This window comes from Quercus robur, chromosome 12 (assembly GCF_932294415.1).
Source record: "Quercus robur chromosome 12, dhQueRobu3.1, whole genome shotgun sequence".
Taxonomy (NCBI): Eukaryota; Viridiplantae; Streptophyta; class Magnoliopsida; order Fagales; family Fagaceae; genus Quercus; species Quercus robur.
The window spans coordinates 10,678,940-10,696,650 of NC_065545.1; the positions used below are offsets into that span (position 1 = coordinate 10,678,940).

At 33.8% G+C, this 17,711-nt stretch overlaps 2 protein-coding genes across 2 annotated transcripts; both read right to left on the bottom strand.

Annotated features, from left to right (window-relative positions):
* Positions 1 to 489: 489 nt before the first annotated feature.
* LOC126709018 (BTB/POZ domain-containing protein At5g41330) lies at positions 490 to 2,319 on the bottom strand. The gene has a single exon (XM_050409081.1). It carries the CDS (start codon positions 2,047 to 2,049, stop codon positions 664 to 666), a length of 1,386 nt encoding a protein of 461 aa, XP_050265038.1. The 5' UTR covers positions 2,050 to 2,319; the 3' UTR covers positions 490 to 663.
* Positions 2,320 to 4,833: 2,514 nt separating this feature from the next.
* Positions 4,834 to 8,841, bottom strand: LOC126708702 (uncharacterized). The gene is made up of 2 exons (XM_050408571.1): positions 8,455 to 8,841; positions 4,834 to 6,492 (listed from the first exon to the last, which is right to left on the bottom strand). The coding sequence occupies exons 1-2, from the start codon at positions 8,569 to 8,571 to the stop codon at positions 5,227 to 5,229; spliced, it is 1,383 nt and encodes a 460-aa protein (XP_050264528.1). The 5' UTR covers positions 8,572 to 8,841; the 3' UTR covers positions 4,834 to 5,226.
* Positions 8,842 to 17,711: the final 8,870 nt, after the last annotated feature.

Here is a 17,711-nt window from a genome sequence, read left to right on the forward strand (position 1 = left end):
ATGAGAAATTCCTATGTATTTGAACATATACAAAGGAGTGACAACAGCATGTTAAGGATTATATATTTTTGTACATATTGAGAACTATTAAGCAAGGAAACATCTGAGAAGAACAAAGATTACATATCTAATAAATAGAAGAGATGTGTGTCCATAACTAGGGAATCACTTCATCCAGCTTTTAGTAGCATCAGAAGCTCAATCACTTCAGCTTTCAGTAGCATCAGACGCCCAAATACATACAGCAACATGAGATCGGTTCAGAAAATGCAGCCATCACAACAAATAACAATGCTGAAAAGAGCCCATATCAGCAAAGATTTGCAGAACATAATATATCAGGTTCATCTCCATTAATTAAAAACCATATACTAGTCAGGAAAGAGTGGACAACTGACCCCATCTGCCAGAACCAGTTGCCAAGTACCCTTTCAATTTCATTGATCATAACAAAAAGTATACTTCAAATTATGCAGGGAAAACAAAACATGAAGACAATGAATAGCTTATCTCATATCAATATCAAAGAACTAACCCTTTATAAACAATTTTTAGTCCCTACAGTCAACAGAGCACAAAATCGCTTACATATAAATCAAACTATGAACTAATTTACAAAAAAGAATAATGATTCTAAACAATTTTTAACAATCAAATTTGAGATCAAAATACCCTGGCAGAACTCTGCCAAACCTCAACATATTGCTGATCCTTCCTAGTCACAAACATCTTATTCCCTCCAAAACCCAAATTTGTTATCTTGGAACCTCCCATATCCTTCACTCTCCCCATCAAGTTCTTCCTAAACACCCTATCATCCAACCCATCTTTACTCTTATTTGAAGACCCCATCAGTACCTCACTCCACAGCTCCAAATCCCCTCCCTTACTACAAAACACTTGATTCCCATGACTCTCAATCTTGCACCCAACACCTTCCTTCTTCCCATTCACCGCTTTCCTCTTATCCCCAAGACAAAGCCATGGATCCTCGGCACCCATTTTCCGCAAATCCGCAAAGGAAACCTCGCCGGAATTCACACCAACCTTGAAAATCCCTGACAAGTTATCGGAAACCGTTACATCCGAAAAGCAATCAACTTTCTCCTTCAGCTCCCAAACCACACTCCCAGACCTTATATCCCAAAACTTGACATTACCCAATACACCTTGAATCCCACTGTGAGACCCAGATGCCATTAACAGGCTATAACTCGAAACCCAACTCAATTTGGATGCCGGTATCGCTGAATCAATCTGAGCACCGTAAATTTCATTATGACCAATCTCCATCACCGAATTAAATGTCTGCAAATCATAAACCAAGATCGAATTCGAGTTTCGCCGACCCGATTCGAAGCTGGCGAATAAGAACTCAGGCGAGGACCCGATTGCTTGGACAGTGGAGCTAGACTTCGTCACGTTCTCCCAATTCAAGCTCTCTTTCACTGACCCATTTTCGAGGTCGAGAATCTGGAGCCCCGAGAAATCGGTGGCACCGGCGGCAGCCACCGACGGCGAAATCGATAGCAAAGAGTCCACCGCCGGGAATTGAGTTAAAATCGTTGACTTTCTCCTCAGGGACCAATCAAAGGAGGTGATCTTGCTTCCGTGCGCCACGTGTACGGACCCGAACGGCGTGGTGGAGATCGCCGACGGTGAATCGCGGCCGTTGAGGGGCAGAATCAGCGATTTCTCGAGGTTAAAGACGTCGAATTGTGAAGGGTTGGAGAGAGAATTGAGGATTAGGGTTTCGACGCCGTAGAATTGGGATTCGGAGATTAGGTCTTGGAGATCGAAAGCTTTTGCCTTTGATGGAAGATTACCGGTTCTGAGGAGAGAGAGGATGATGGAGAACAACTCGGGGTCGCGATCGATGAAAGGCACCGAGTCCGACTCGGAAACCCTAGAGAACAAGGATTTGGCGCCAGCTAGGGTTAGGGTTTGTTTTGTGGTTTGGAAGATTTGGCCACCCACGTTAACAGTCACGATGTTTGAATCGCCGCCTTTGGCTTGCCGAAACCCGTTTGGTACAGCAAAAGGTGGCATCTTTTTTTCTCTACAAATATTTCCAAACTGCCCTTGGGAAATGGAATTCCTGGATTTCTGAGAAAGATAATGGAAACTAGAAAGTGAAATTCTTTAGTTGCTGGGATTTTTGAAGAAGTATGTGGGGATTTTATTAAGTATTAAGAGGAGAAAGAAGGGTTTGGTTCTATAAGGTGAAAAAGAGAATTTTTTTTTTTTTTGAGTGTACGTGAAAAAGAGAGTTTGGTGAAGAAGGAACTTGTAAATTGGTCAACAATAGAAAATATAAATGGTTTATTGAGTGTATGTTGAAGTCAATTTTGTTTTTTGAGAAAATGTAGCCGTCCAAGTTGGACCCTATATTTGGCACGTTGAGGAAGCACAGCCTGAACTGACGTAGTTGGCAGGCAGCTGAGTCTGAGTGTGTGGGCAGGCAGCTCACATGTTTTATTGATTTATAATAATAATAATAATAGTAATAATAATGTGGTTAGTGGTTAAAGAGTTATGTTATTTTAAACACAATTTAACAACTTGACAAGTTGTGCCTTAACATTTTTAGAAATTTATTGTTTACCTTTACGGTACTAAGAATATAATTGTGAAATGAAAATTGTTATGTTCATAACATTTTTACAACAAATTTTAAGTGACAGATTGTTAATAATACTAATTTGAATACATTATTTAAATTACTTTTTTGTCCATCAATAACCACTAATAACAACCTGTCATTTAAAATTTATCGTGAAAAATGTTATAGACATATATTTCACGTGTGAAATAGTGTTAGTAAGGTAACCCAAATATCATGGAATTATAGTGACAAATATAATTGGTAACAAGATAATTTTTTGATTGTTTCTATTTTGCCTACGTGAAAGAGGGAGATACACTTTTATTTTGAGAATTTTCCATCATAAATCAAAAACAAAACCAAAAAAGAAAAAATTAAAATGAAATCCATCACAACTAAAAAAGAAGGTCTTATTAAAAAAAAGTGTGAGATTTTGTTGTGACCATAAAAAAAATCTTTTATTCTTCATCGGGGCATCTAGCAACTTGACTCTGCAATAAATCTAAAGATATATATATATATATATATATATATATATATATATATATATTTTACAACTGCAATCAAAGTGGTATGTTATGAAATTGTGATTGGTGTTAATAAAGTAGAGTGATGTTACTTAATTACAACTTATCTAATCAATAATTGTAAAAAAAAAAAATTGTGGCTAAACATTTTTGCTCTATTTTGTTCACTCTAAAGTAATTAATGGCAATTTATTTTGTGATTTCAAAAGGTTTCATTTATCTTTACATATTTCACTTTATATTCATATTTCCTTTTTTAAGAATTATAATTCATACATGTGAATGAAACATAATCATCTAAGATTTTAATATATGAATTACATTTATAAATAAATAAAAATAAAAAAATCTAAAAACTCAATAACAATTTTATTACAATTTGAATGTTTTAAAATCATGATCAAAAAATAAAAAACAATTGTACTGAAGTATAAAAGTGTAATTTTTAAACTATAAGTTAACCATCTAAATATATATATATATATATATATATATATATATAAAGTTAAAACTTAAAGAAAATCCAATTAGATTTCAATTGTATTCTCAATTTTGTGTCACATGTCCCATTTATTCTTTAATTTTTATGCAAAGTGAATTATTGAGTATAAAAATCGAAAAGTCCAAATCGAAATGGAGTCCAATTTTGCACCACGTGTCCATCTAATTTTTTTAATTTTTGTGGCAAGTGGAATATTGAGTACAAAAACTGAAAAGTCTAATTCCCATTAAATTAAAAATCTTATATATAAAATGATAAATCATTACATATTTTAGAAATGTATGATTTAAAAAAAAAGGTATAAACTAATACCATGTATAATTTGAATCTCTTCTAAAAAAAAGTATAATTTGAACCATGTAATTGTGATTGTTTTTAATTGTAACTGTGCATATGCACAAGGTTATACACTAGTTTAAATTAAATCCAAACCACAAATAGCTGAAGTGTAGTTTCCTCTTATTATCTTTACATAAGATTTTTTTGGTTAGTTATGTAGAAATTAAATTGGTTATGGCCATCTCTACCTGGCTACCCACTCATAGGTTAGGGTTCAAGATCTAAGTGTTCATTCGAATTAGCTTTTTGTTGATTTAGTAAAATATATATATATATATATATAGTTGTTTCTAGAAAAAAAAAAAAAAAGACCTCTAAAAATCTATATATAAGCATACAAGTTAATAGGCTCCACCAAAAAAGCCAAACCAAACACAGTGAGCTGGGTCGGCCAGATTTGTCAAATGAGCCATGGGCCCATGAGACATGGCTGAAGATAGATATATAGCACCCACAGATTTCGGTCTCTGTCTAAACTAGATGAATGGCACGGCATGGCATCTACAGGATCCCATTCTTTGTTCGCAAGCTTAGTTCTGAGAAGGAAAACCATCAAGATATGCGTGTGTGGGAGGTACAGCTTCTGGGATCAAAGAATATGAAACATTCTCTAGAAGAAAACCATCAAGATATATGCGTGTGGGAAAGTACAGCATCTGCGATCAAAGAGACTGAACCTTTCCTTGAGACCCTATATGGTATAGTTACATGGAAATCTGAACCTCATTCACATAAGTCTTCTATCACCCCATGAATGAATTTCTACTTAATGCCATGTTCAGCCCTTATGAAACTGTGGGCCAATAACCATAAGCTTTGCAATAGATTTTGTACATTCTGTGATATTCTTAGATGCCAAATTCTATCATTAACAGTGCTGTTTATTTGTTATTACTATTATGACTCTTCTATTGTCATCAATATATTACATCTGAAAAGAGCTGACGACAAAAACATCTAAAGGCAGCTGTTAATTTCAACCTCAAGTAAGGGAAAAACAAATATACATTATCTATAGTCCATACATGTCATGACAAAGTCTGCCTATTTTCAGGCCAGGGACTACAAAAACAGCCTTCATACCTGGGTCAGCAATGCAGTAGACCTTCCAATTAAATCTAAAACTTCTCTTCAATTGGATTCAGCAATTATGGTGCTGGGTTGCTGCAAACGGGTCTGTAATCCAAAGCCATCCTGCAAAGTCCTGCAATTCTCTGTGACCATGGAGGTATTGAGTGAGATGTGTATACTAGTTAGCTGACACCTGGCTGCATCATAGGGAAGAAAGACCAATCCTTGGTTGGAACACCCTCCTTCCCAACAACCTTCTCATTCGCCCACCAGTCCGAGACAACATTTGGCTTACAAGAGTCTCCTCCATCTCTATTGTCAAAATTGAATTCTTTAGCAGAACCAAGAGTGATGGACCGATGTTTCTGATGCCTCTCTGCCTCCTCCCCATCAGCAGGAGCTTTCTCTGGAGCATCATTGGAAGTTTCACCAACACGGCACTCATTACATTCCACAATCTCATCAGCAGCATTGCTTCCTTCAGCAGTTGTAGCATCTTTTAGAGACGCTGATACAGCTTCTGCCAAAGGCAATGAGTTCTTTCCAACACATTTTACAACATCTTCCGTAGTTAGCTCAAACGACACCCTATGATTAACAGCAATCCCATTATCCCGCCTTCCCTTGTCTGGACGTGAGTGTAATATAACTTCAGACATCTGACGGTTGAGAAGAAAACTATCACGAGATGTGGGCCTTACAGCATCTGGTGTCAGAGAACCCGAACCTTGACGTGATCCCCACTCATGGTTGGATAGCTTTTCAAAGTTGAAGAGCTTGGGAGGGTCACCTGTTCGGAACTCTACGATGAGGGGACCACCCCCAGCAAACTCATGATCAGGGAAAGGAGATGAGGTACCTGAACCTGAGATGCCAGAGCTTGGGGATATTAGTTGACCAACAGGGCTTCCAGGGTGAAGTTGATAAGAGTGGAACTCATAATGGGATAACGGGAATCTCTGACCAGCCTCACCATTACGGAGGCTGGGATCAAGCAGCTGAGCAAATGGCACCTCAGGTGAGGATGGTGTAGTCAAGTGGACAGACTCAGGAGGTGGAGTGAAAGGAGCAGTTGATGGTTCAGTAGTAAAAGCTGAGAAAGCAGGTGGTGAGACTAGCTGAGTTTCATGGGCATAAGGGCCTATGGAAAAAATTGAGGCAGGCCCACCTGGGGAGTACATATTGGCAGAAATAGAAGTGAGCGACAATATACCCACTGGAGATTGTGCAGCAGAAGGAGGTTCTGATTGAAGGAATGATGCGGGAGAAGAGGGAGGTGCAACAAAGGGAAGTACTAGTGCTGGTGCTTGGATTGGATTTTCAGCAGCTGAAACATCAGCTCTAGGGGCTGTTGTTTCAGGAACAAGGACAGCATGCCCAATTCGCTTTTTGTGTTTAGGAGATCCAAAACACCAATACAAGCTCCACCAGCTTCCCCATCTTCTCTTCTGCAAGTAACCAAAGATTATGAAAAAAACATGATTAAGTACAAGAAAAGTACCAGCTTCCCTCCATATCAACAAATTGACATCGAATTCAAAGTAAATTTCAGCCCTTAGAATAAATAAATAATGACATCCAACAGGAATATTTCAATAAAATCCTACATTTATCTTTAAAGTTTAAACTAAGAAAATTGAGGGATGTTAAAACTTAAAACATGATATCTCATGTCTCTAATATTTTGCAAAACCATAGGTGAATTGAGGAGTAAATACAGAATGTTTTAATTGCAAACATATCATGAAAAACCACACCATCATTTAGCACCATCTGGAGTTAAAAGACTAATAACCACTTTGAAGTTTGAAAAATGCCCCTGTATATTTTGAAGCCAAATAGGCCACAAAAGAAAACAGGAAAAACTCAATGTTATCAGACATCTAAATGCCTGCTTGTTACAATCAAGTTCAAGTTAAGAGTACTCTAACCATTTAGGACTTCCTTATTTTCTTCCTGTGAGTACAACCATTTTTCACTAAGAGAAGATGCATATACAGCGAAATTCAACATCTCCAAAATTGCTTGCTCAGAACCACAGACGTGATGACACTAGTACAGATTTGCCGACTTGGTAGATGATGATTAGTTTCAAAATACAAAAACATCTCAAGCAAACACAAAAGTGCACTTCTTATCATCAAACTTACTGCAGGAAGTTTGTCCAATGAATAACTAAAGCACTGCCCCCCACACCACCACCCCCCCCACCCCTGCCCCCGCTCCTTTTTTTTTTTTTTTAAATTAAATTTCTTTTGGCTTGTTTAAAAAAGCAACATTTCTCGTACACTCATGGATCAGCAAACTTTTGATTGCAAATGTATTCAAATCCATATATACTGTAAAATGGCCTTCCTTATTAAGGGAGCCACCCATAATACCCAGATATATAAAACGTTGAGAAAAATTAGCCCAGCAGCTCAAGCCCATCACTAAAAAATTTGATCTACAACCCCCGGGAGAAAAAAAAGAAAAAAAAAAGAGAGAGAATTATACTAAGAGCCACAACTCTGAGCCTAATTCTAATTGTTTTGTTCCAAAGCAAAGATATCCAAGACATGGTTTCTCCTATTCAGACATTCACGGCCAAGATCTTGACTATATAGATTATTTCTTTATTTTCCGATTGCCTAAAGATTCTACAACACCAATTCTCCCGTGATACACATACCCTCTAGAATGAAGTGCAGTTCACACCATTCTTCCCATATATAATTCAAAAGTCGTCTCTGTATTACAACGTCCATCACAGTGACTCTGCCTCTACAGAGACAATTTCATGCCTTTTAGCAAACCTTTTCTTCTACTTACCAACAGTACAGTAAAAAGGCACAATTCCAATACTTTCACAAACTTCAACAGCAATTCTTACAAACCCAGAATGTCAGGAACATAATCTAACCTAAAAAGGCAGACCAAAAGCTACTTCTTAAACTGTGCAAATTCATTTACCACAAACCAAAGCATCATACTTCCTCATCAGAAAGTCAACCTTCTATTAAGACTACACAAAAGAATTCCAAAACACCGTTCACTTAGCTCTTTGGAAAACACTTTCACTGCTTTCCAAAGCAGAATTTGCACAGCTTTTTCTCAAAAAACAAAACAAAAATTAAACTTTTTTCAAAAGCCAACCAAACAGTGCTTGATTCATTACCGTGAAAACTCAATAATTAAAAAAAAAAAAAAAAAAAAAAAAAAAAAAAAAAAAACCAATCATTACTATACGATTAAATAAAAAGGCCAAAAGAATAAACCAAGAACCAAACTCAAACAGATCTTAAATCTCATATTTAAAACTACACCAAACAAAAAAAAAAAAAAATCAACTTTTAAATCAAACATACTGACCCAATTCCAATTCAAAAGCGAAAGATAAACAAGATTGGATTTTTAAAAAGATTTTATACCTGAACTGTGTCTTGATGAACACGATTCCCAGTTGTTGAAGCGATCGCAGTAGCAGCAGCGCTTATAGTCTCCAAAGCGTTGTCTAGAGCTCTTGAATCTCCATTCCCACTTCTCATCTCCGCTTTTCTCGATCAAAAAACACTTACTTTTTCATTCACAAATATGAAAATTCTTCTTTTCTTTTTTCTTTTTTTCCTTTTTCTCGGCCAAGAAAATGCAAATTTTCTCGGGAAAACTAGGAAGAAGATTGGAGAGCTTAACAAAAACTGAACACAGAAATTAAAATTTAATGAAAAACCAAATGTTTATATATAGAAAGTATTTAATTTTGAGTAAGTAACGCTCTTGAGGTCAAACACGGCAATGACTTGGTTTCCATGTGATTATTCAAGACCAAGGTTGTTTATTCTTTATAGGGGCCTATTAATATATATTTTTTAATGTATTAAGCACTATTCAATTTTACATTATTATCCCTCTAGTTTTTTTTTTTTTTTTTGAGAAAATTTTATCCCTCTACTTTTAATTTTGAGAAGCCTAGGATTATGGTAAATGACAAAATAATTGAGTGACAAAAGTTTGCATTATGCATGAATCTATATTAATTCTTAGTGTGCATGGCCTTGTTGTTGCTAAAGTTAAATCATAATCATTAAAAAATTATGGGCCATAGAACAATTCTTTTTTAAATAAAATGAAGCTTGTAATTACCAAGTATTCCTTAATTATTCAAAAACATAATTGTGTTTTTTTTTTTTTAATTGGACTTAATCAAATAGTAGATTGGACATTAAGGTAAACCAAATGTGGCCTTGTTAATTCAACCTTAACATGGGGTCAAAGGACTAAAAATAAGATTTTTTTTTTTTTTTAAGGAAAAAAAAAACTTATTTTTAATAATGAGTTAAAAATCACATATGGGTGCACCTTTTCTTTTAATATACGAAAGCTGTTGATTGTAATAGCGCCTTGCTGTTTAGGGTAGTTTGGTCCTACTGATTGGACAACTAGCACTGTATTTTATCATCAAAGCAAAAGAAAAATATTTAATACTCTGTGTTTGATAAATAGGAGTAGTTTTTATAGTTGCGTATTGATTATTGATTAGTGATTATTATTATTGTTTTACCGAGAAAGCTTTTGTTTTTTTGGTTTTGGGGTTTTGTCAAAATGTGTGTGCACGTGTGCACATCCACTTCTCGATGGCTTTTGCTTTCGTGCGCAACATCTCACACACCCTAAAAGATTGGGTCCCATACTCAAAAAAAAAATTCTCCCCTTTTACCAGCCACCACTTTAAAACTAAAACTTGCACGGTTGGTCTATCTATGACTCTCTCTCTCTCTCTTTGAACAAAGCCTTTTTTTAATCTCTCTGAAATTGATGCCCCAAAGGGTCTTTCTCCACTCTTTCCCTGGCATAGAAAAAGACCCTCTGATCTCCTGTTTTTTTATTACATTTTTTGTTTTCACACTTTAGGAGAGTGAAATATCTATATCATTGTGGAAAAAGAGCCTTTAGGTCCAACTCTTTTCACACATTGACCCTTTTTTTTTTAATTTTTTTACATATTTATGATTCACTAGATTTTACGCGCTATACTTTATGGTGCTTTCTTTCTCTCTTTACTTTTTTATCCCAAAAGATGTGATTTCCTTTTGTTCAATTCCATGTGAAAAAGCCCAATCAATACTCTAGCTCTTTGGGTCCACCCAAACATATGTGCCACAACTAGATATTTAACACAGCACGCATAAGCGCTAGGCTTTTGGGGTAGGTTAATGTGGTCATGGCCCTACCAAGAATAACAATAAATTTTTGGAAAGGAATATGATTGGGGTATGTATCAATGAGGAAACACATTAAGCTTTATAGTATGCTTTGTGATGTGCCATTGGTATATCATATAGGCCATATTTTAGTTTCAAACATTTTTTTTTAAGGGAAACAAATTGTCATATATTTTAAAATTGAATTGGAGTTAAACTTGTCAAAGAAATGCGATCAGTGAATAATATATATGATGAAGTTTGATTATAAGGCCTTGGACTGAGGCCCCAGATAATGTTTTGAATTAGAAGCACTGAGCTACTTTTGACCTGGATTAGTTCATAATCTGCACAACTTGTGATTAAGGCCTCCTAACCGCATTTGTCATTTTCCAATTATTGCATCCATTTGTTTATAAGTCAAAATGTAGTAAGAAAATTGTTCAAGTTCATGCTTTCCTAAAAATTTTACCCTAGATTGCTGGAAAGGGTGAACAAGAAAGTGGGATTTCATTAACCAAACACCTAGCCAACAAGTCAGGTCAGGTGGGTTTAGATTTAACCTAATCGGGTAGCGGTCGAGATGAGCCTAACTAAAATGGATTTTTATTTTGATAACAATGATCTAGTCGTTAATGAATCGGCTCAACCAAAATTACTCATATTCTCTTTTTGTATTTCTTTCAATATAACCCCCAAAAAATGGTAAATGTTCAAAGTAAGATTTACATTATACACAAATCATTATGTTTATAGTCGGATAATTAATTCTAATATTCTAACAGTCCAAAAATTACATTAATAAGGAAAAGAAAATGTATGCAACTCTTATATATATGAAACATGAAAACCTATCAAGATAACTAAATATATAAAGCTTTCAAAATAAGATAAAACATGCTTCGTAAAGAAATAAAAAGAAAGTCTTTAATGAACTTGAAAAAGAATTTACTCAATGTTAGTAGTGACTCAAATATTATATATATATATATATATATATTTGAGAATTGTAAGCCAAGTTGGCAAGTAACATTATTAGTATTTCATTTATAATATATAAAATCAAATATAACTTTAATACACGAGCACACATGTATACATATACATATACATATATACATACATAAATACATACATATGTGTATTGGATCAAACGATTTATTTATCGACAAAACACGGTAGAATAGGGCAAGGCCACGTAGAAAAGAAGCTTGAACATAATTGCAAGGTTGGAAATGATCATATAACTAATTATTAAGGCCAAATGAATGACAAGTTACATTAATTTAGTGGAGTTCCCAAATAGTTATAAGGAAAGTGGGTAGTTATTTTGAAGAATTAGTAAAAAAATACCTCTAGTGGTTACCTAAGGCATCAGACATGAAGACACGTACTAATTAACCGAGAGCAACAAGGTGGCAGTTGCCTAGAATTGATTAAGAGAGGTTATTAATAAGCCTTGTTAATAACAAGACACTTGGCGGTGGATAGACAACCAAGAAGCAACACGTGGAAAACGAAATCAAGCATAATTGTTTAAGTCTCAAGTATAAAAAGGGTTTGATTCTACAAGGAAAAAACACAACCAATAACACACCTCAGCACTTTCATGATCAATTGTACTTAGATTCTTAGGAGATATAATAGTTCTTAGGCAAATCAAGTAGTCCTTAGGCTTTGTAATAGACTTTATGCATGTAAGTTCATTTCCTTTATACTCGTGATCTTATTAAATAAAGTATTTATCAAGTTTGATACAATATCTAGTTGTCCATTTAATTTTTATTTGAATTGCTGCTTGATTCAAATCAATTTAGCATTAGGATAATCGTTTAGGCTTTAATCTGCTATATTTCTTGCAATTTACTTTACTTCAATATGACTTGCTCTGGACTAGTTTAACTCGAGCATTTCTTAAAAAATCTCCTTAAGTGAGGTGTTTCCAAACCCCTACCCTAGTCTACGAAGTCAGATTATCACTTCAAGAAGTTAGTCTTATCATCTTAACATCACTTCTAGCAACCTGAAAATAGTATTAAGGGACTAAGTTTAATTAAAAATTAGTTTCTACTCATACAAATACAATGTATGCATTAAAAATGGATCAATAGAAATTTAAATTTTAAATTTTATAATATACACTGGACCAATGGATCGGATCAGTATGAGTTCAATTCTTTTCTTATGCCCAAACCAAATTGGAAATTTTGTTTAACTATCATGTGAATGATGCCTGGGGAATTCAATTGGAGGTTGAAACTTTGAGACTTTAACAAAACGTAAGCGTTAAGCTAGGCGTGTTGCTTAATGCTTATCTGATGCATGGCTTGAAGGGTAAGGTGTATACAGGGGTCAAGGTCCCATCAATGGTTTGTGAAATTAAAAACCATAAATGAGAGAAGTTGCTTTTTATGCTTTTGAGTTTTGACGAATGAAACTCGTTTCCTTTGAACGTTTCAAATTTCAATTCACCTCATGTGAATTTTTTTTTCCTTCTTTTATTGTTTGCCAATCAAAGCTATAGAAGGAAAGGAAATGAGTACTAAAGATAGCTTTGAATCAGAGTTGGTTGTCTTTCTTTTTGCTTGACTTCTCGACACTCAAAAAATTAGATAGAAGACTTTTGAAGCCATAGTAAAGCTTTAAACTTTAAAGTAGGGTCAAATGATAATTACCTAATTAATCAAACCTCAAATCTAATCGAGATAGCCTTTCATCATTGCAAACATAGTAACCAATCAACATAGCTAAAATTGCTAAACAATATTATTTATTCTTTTCCCCTTTTGCTGGACTTTTCCACAGCCAAAAAGATAAAAAAAAAAAATAAATAAATAAATCATTAGAAAGAATGAAAGATGATTCCCTTTCGCCCCAATAAAACATTAAAGCTAATAAATCCTTTTCTCTAAGTGGTAAAATTTTAACATAATTAAGATGTATTCATATACAAGTAGTTTAAACAAAGTTTGGGTTATTCTATTGTCATTTCTCATGATTATTGTTTCAACCTCCCTCTCTCACAAAGATAATTTCACATGCAAAATAGGGTGTACTTACTACTGAAGTTAGCATTTAGCTGGACCACTCCTGCACTCCACAAGAGAGGGGCTTTTATTTTTATTTTTATTTTCTTTTTTTTGTAGTCAAAATATATAATAAAACAGGAAAATCTGACAAATAATTATCATTTGTAGTGAGATTATCTTAAATTAAGTAAACAACTTAAAGACCTTGAGGCCATATGGGTTTTGTTCCTAACCTCATAATTAAAGGCTAGATGCCATTAAACTAGAGAGGCATTGATGAAATGTCATCAAGCCAGATAGTCATTAGGTGATTAATATAAATAAATTTTAAAGGCATTAAATCCCAAATGCTTAGATCAAGTTAATTGAAGCATACCTCCAAAGTCCAAAGTTCTAGATCATCCATTGGTATTTATCCATTTCTTAATCAAGGAAAAGCACTTAGGCCTAATTTTGGCCAGAGGTGATGACTTTTTATTGTAATATACCATGGTTCAACTCCATGGCACTTTTTCACCCAAAAAAAAAAAAAACTCCATAGCACTCTAGTAGATATAATGAGTCTGTACCGAAGTTCAATCTAAGATACCTGTGAGAGAGAGAGAGAGAACACAGCTAGTACCATGATAAAAGTTCATACTTTTGTTACTTTGGCAAGTTGTGGCGGTGGAGATACGACAAACTACTTTTTCCTCAGTAATCATAAGTCATAATTTATTATGCGGTGAGTCATGATAAAAATTGTGAATTTTGTTGTGTTTTTAGCATTTAAAAAAAAAAAAAAAAAAAAGAGACAATTCACAACCCATCACATGATTAATTGTAACAAAAGTTATTATAAACTTTGTTGCTTTTCTAACATTTTTAGAGAGAGAGAAACAACACTCACAACTCATCACATGCATTTTGAGAGAGAGAGAGAGAGATAGAGAGAGATATCTAAATTTAATTCTAAAGTGTATAGTGCTGTTGTGTAGTTGTACAGACTAGATGGGTTGGCTACCTACAACAAAATCCTGTCTGTTTTCAACCAAACCAAACTTAATACGAGGGAGTACACGTGGCACGTGGACAAAAAGGAGGTAGTAACTGGTAGGGGGAGTAGTTTCTAAAGTGGAAGACTTCAGGGGAAGGAAAGTGGGTCCCAAAATTCCCTATATCTGACAGAGGAGATGATGTAATTATTTATTTATTTATTTAATCCAATAATAAGGTGGTTTTTGAGAGTTTGACCCATGGTTTTGTGAACTTAATTCAGGGTATCATCGTACGGCTGTCTGTTGCTGCACGTGGTGATCAATCATAACTATTCAGAGATGCTAAAATTGCTAGCACAGAGAGACAGAGACAGTTATCTGAGAGAGTCTAAAAAAGTTGTTGTTGTATGACTAGAATCCCGTTCTGATTATACAAGGTTGTCTTCAGGAAAGGATGGGCACCGATTTTTAAAGCAAGAAAGAATAAAAAAGGACACTCTCCTTGGCAAACGTAAACATTAGCATAGTATATAGGTTTTTTGACTAATTTTTAGTAGGTTTCAATTAATTATCCGTTTTGTTTCACATTTCCAATTTACTGTTTTCTTTTTATATATATATAAGGGAAAACTTAGATAGCCAACAAAATTTTAATTGTTTTGGTCTGATTCTTGAAATTCTACAACAAAAAAATGTTTACAAAAAAAAATCGTTGTAATAACATTAGAATCATTGTAATAGTTTATGCGAAGTGTTGCAATAAAATTTGAGATAATAAGTTTGTGCTAAAAAAAATTTGTTGCAATAAAACTTAAATATTTTAATGATAATTTTGATGTATAATATATTTATTGTTGTAATAAAAAATTTACTACTTCGAATATCTTGCAATAGATTGCAAAGAACTGACAAAAATAATTTTTGGTCAAATTATTGCAATAGTATCTTTATTGTAATAAATAATTGTTTTATATTTTTTATTACAATAGATTGTAAAATAATTGGAATTAAATTATTGTAATAATATATGGAAAATGTTAACAAGCATCATGCAGTGTTGGTTAAGATTTTCCTATATGGATTCTACTTAATAAAAATGACAAAAAGTTATTAAAAGACTTGTCAAAAAAAATTTAAAAAAAACTGCTAAAAAATTGTGAAAAAAAACAAAAAACTGCAAAAAGTAAACAAAAAGCTACAAAAAAGTTGTTAACGAGCACCTTACGATGCTCGTTAACACGACCCATGATATATTCATTGCAGTTTCATGTTTGTCATAACAATAGATTGTAAAATAATTAATATTTAGTTATTGCAATGTTATATTTGTTACAATAAGTTGTCTCTTTGAAATTTCTATTGTAATATATCGCAAAATAATTTGTATCAAGTTGTGGGGTTAGTGTATTCGCGGCCCAGTCCCACTCTACATGGGGGCCCAGGCCCTACGGCCCAAGCCGAGGAGAGCCATTGCCGAGGACGACCTCTTACTCGGCACCTCATGAAATACCTGAAGAAAGGGAGAAACTGAGTTCAGGGGCAGGGTAAGGGAAAAAGCTGCCAACGTCATAATACCAAGCCCTGTATCTGACAAGTCCATGCCCTAAACCATACCCTTTAACTTTCCCAGCGACCTCAAACCATACTGGAGTATGGGTTGACAGGATAGGTCTGCACCCCGAAAAAAGGGTGAGACTTACACGTGAACTTGAAGGAAGAGAAAAAACATGGATATAAAAGGAAGAACTCCCCATAAGGAAGAGGGGGGGTCTCTCCCCCGGGGAAAAAGAAAAAGAAGAAAGGAGATAAGAGTCCTAGGACAACGTCCGAGGACTGGAGTCCCACAACCCGTACCAATGGAAGGCTTAGCTAGTTAAGCCAGGCCCGCCCATATAAGAATTTCCATAGACGCCATGATCTAACCGTCCACCTGTGCCCAAGGTCATGCCATTCAAGCCCACTCTCTACAAATCATATTGTTGGGACCCATTGTATACGAGCCCAATGTTACTCTTGGGCCGTTAAACAAATCGTGTCCCCACACAAGTTATTACAATGGTTTTCTCAATTTAAGTTATTGAATTTTTTTTTCTTCAATTTAAGTTATTGAAAAATATTTTCTAAATTCAATTTAGTATTAAATCCTCTATTGTAACTGAAAATTATAAATTATTGCAAATAATTATTGTTAATGTAATAATTTACTACTTTTAAGTTATTATTGCAACGACTTTTAATTTTTAGATATGATATTATGTCTAATGCCACTATACTAATTTAATTGTATTAACCCTTGATGTAATATACTTATTTTGATGTTGTGAAAATACTATAAAAGAACAAAATTTACTATTTTTTCACATTTTTTCATCTCCTAATTGCATATATATAATAAAATGATTTGGTTAATGTATGTCCTAAAGACATGTACTATTAATCTATTTAAAAAAAAATTATGCGAAATTTAAAAAATTGTAAGAAAAAGTTAATCATTTTTTTAATACTTCATAAATTTTTTTAAAAAAATGCTTAAATAAGAAGTTCGGATAAAAAATTTGTGATGGGTGACGTAATTGGGAGGTGGTGGTTGGGCTAATGAGTTTTGGGTAAAGTGATTAACCAGCAATTTTAGTCATTCTAAATATCCACAAACTTAATGAAAAATCAATTTCATCAAAGTAAATGCAACAGTAGTTGTAATGACTCTTATAACTATAAAACGAAACAATGTCTCTCTAAATTGTGGATGGTAAACAATCTCTTTGAAACCTGACAAACCATTAGGTTTCCATCAAATTTAACTAAAAAACCTTAAATTTCTATCAGGCACGTTTTTTTTTTTTATATATTGAAAAGGTTGACTTTTTGTTAAATTTATTACGTTTTCTAATGTTAGAGAGTATAGTGTTTATTAACAATAGTTAAGAGTAGACATGATTTTAGTTTAAAAGTTTATAGAGACATCGCAACTGTATTATAGTTAAGGAGAAAGTCTAATTAACCATAATAATTATTGATATTACTTTTTAAAAAATATTATATCTTTTTATTAAAATGTTTTTATATTTTTTTAATGATACATTCAGAACCTTTTTTTTTTTTTTTTTTTGATACAATGATACATTCAGAACTACATTGCATAATTGCTCTTATAATTGTACGTAACACATACGTGAAGGACCACAACGTGTCCTAATCCTATTTGTTTAGAATTTAGTTTAAATTAATTGTTGGACTCACGTGTCTCTAAGTTTTTATTACAAATAGCATTTATCTTTCCTAGTTGTTAACTTTAATAATGGTTTAGGTACAAAACTCATGTTATATCTTATTTTTAGTAACACTAAAGATTTTTTTTTAGATGGAGTTTCAATCTGTTGCGTTTCCTCTTAGTAATAACTCTTTTATCGTCAGATCAATACACCAATCGATTTTTGGTGTGAGCCCCAGATCTCTTATTCAATTATCAGAGACTTTACCA

Excerpts from the sequence above, each read along its gene's own strand:
- LOC126709018 (XM_050409081.1), bottom strand. The coding sequence starts at position 2,049 with ATGCCACCTTTTGCTGTACCAAACGGGTTTCGGCAAGCCAAAGGCGGC.
- LOC126708702 (XM_050408571.1), bottom strand. The coding sequence starts at position 8,571 with ATGAGAAGTGGGAATGGAGATTCAAGAGCTCTAGACAACGCTTTGGAG. Across the intron at positions 6,493-8,454 it reads TTCATCAAGACACAGTTCAG|AAGAGAAGATGGGGAAGCTG; the intron begins GTATAAAATCTT and ends GGTTACTTGCAG.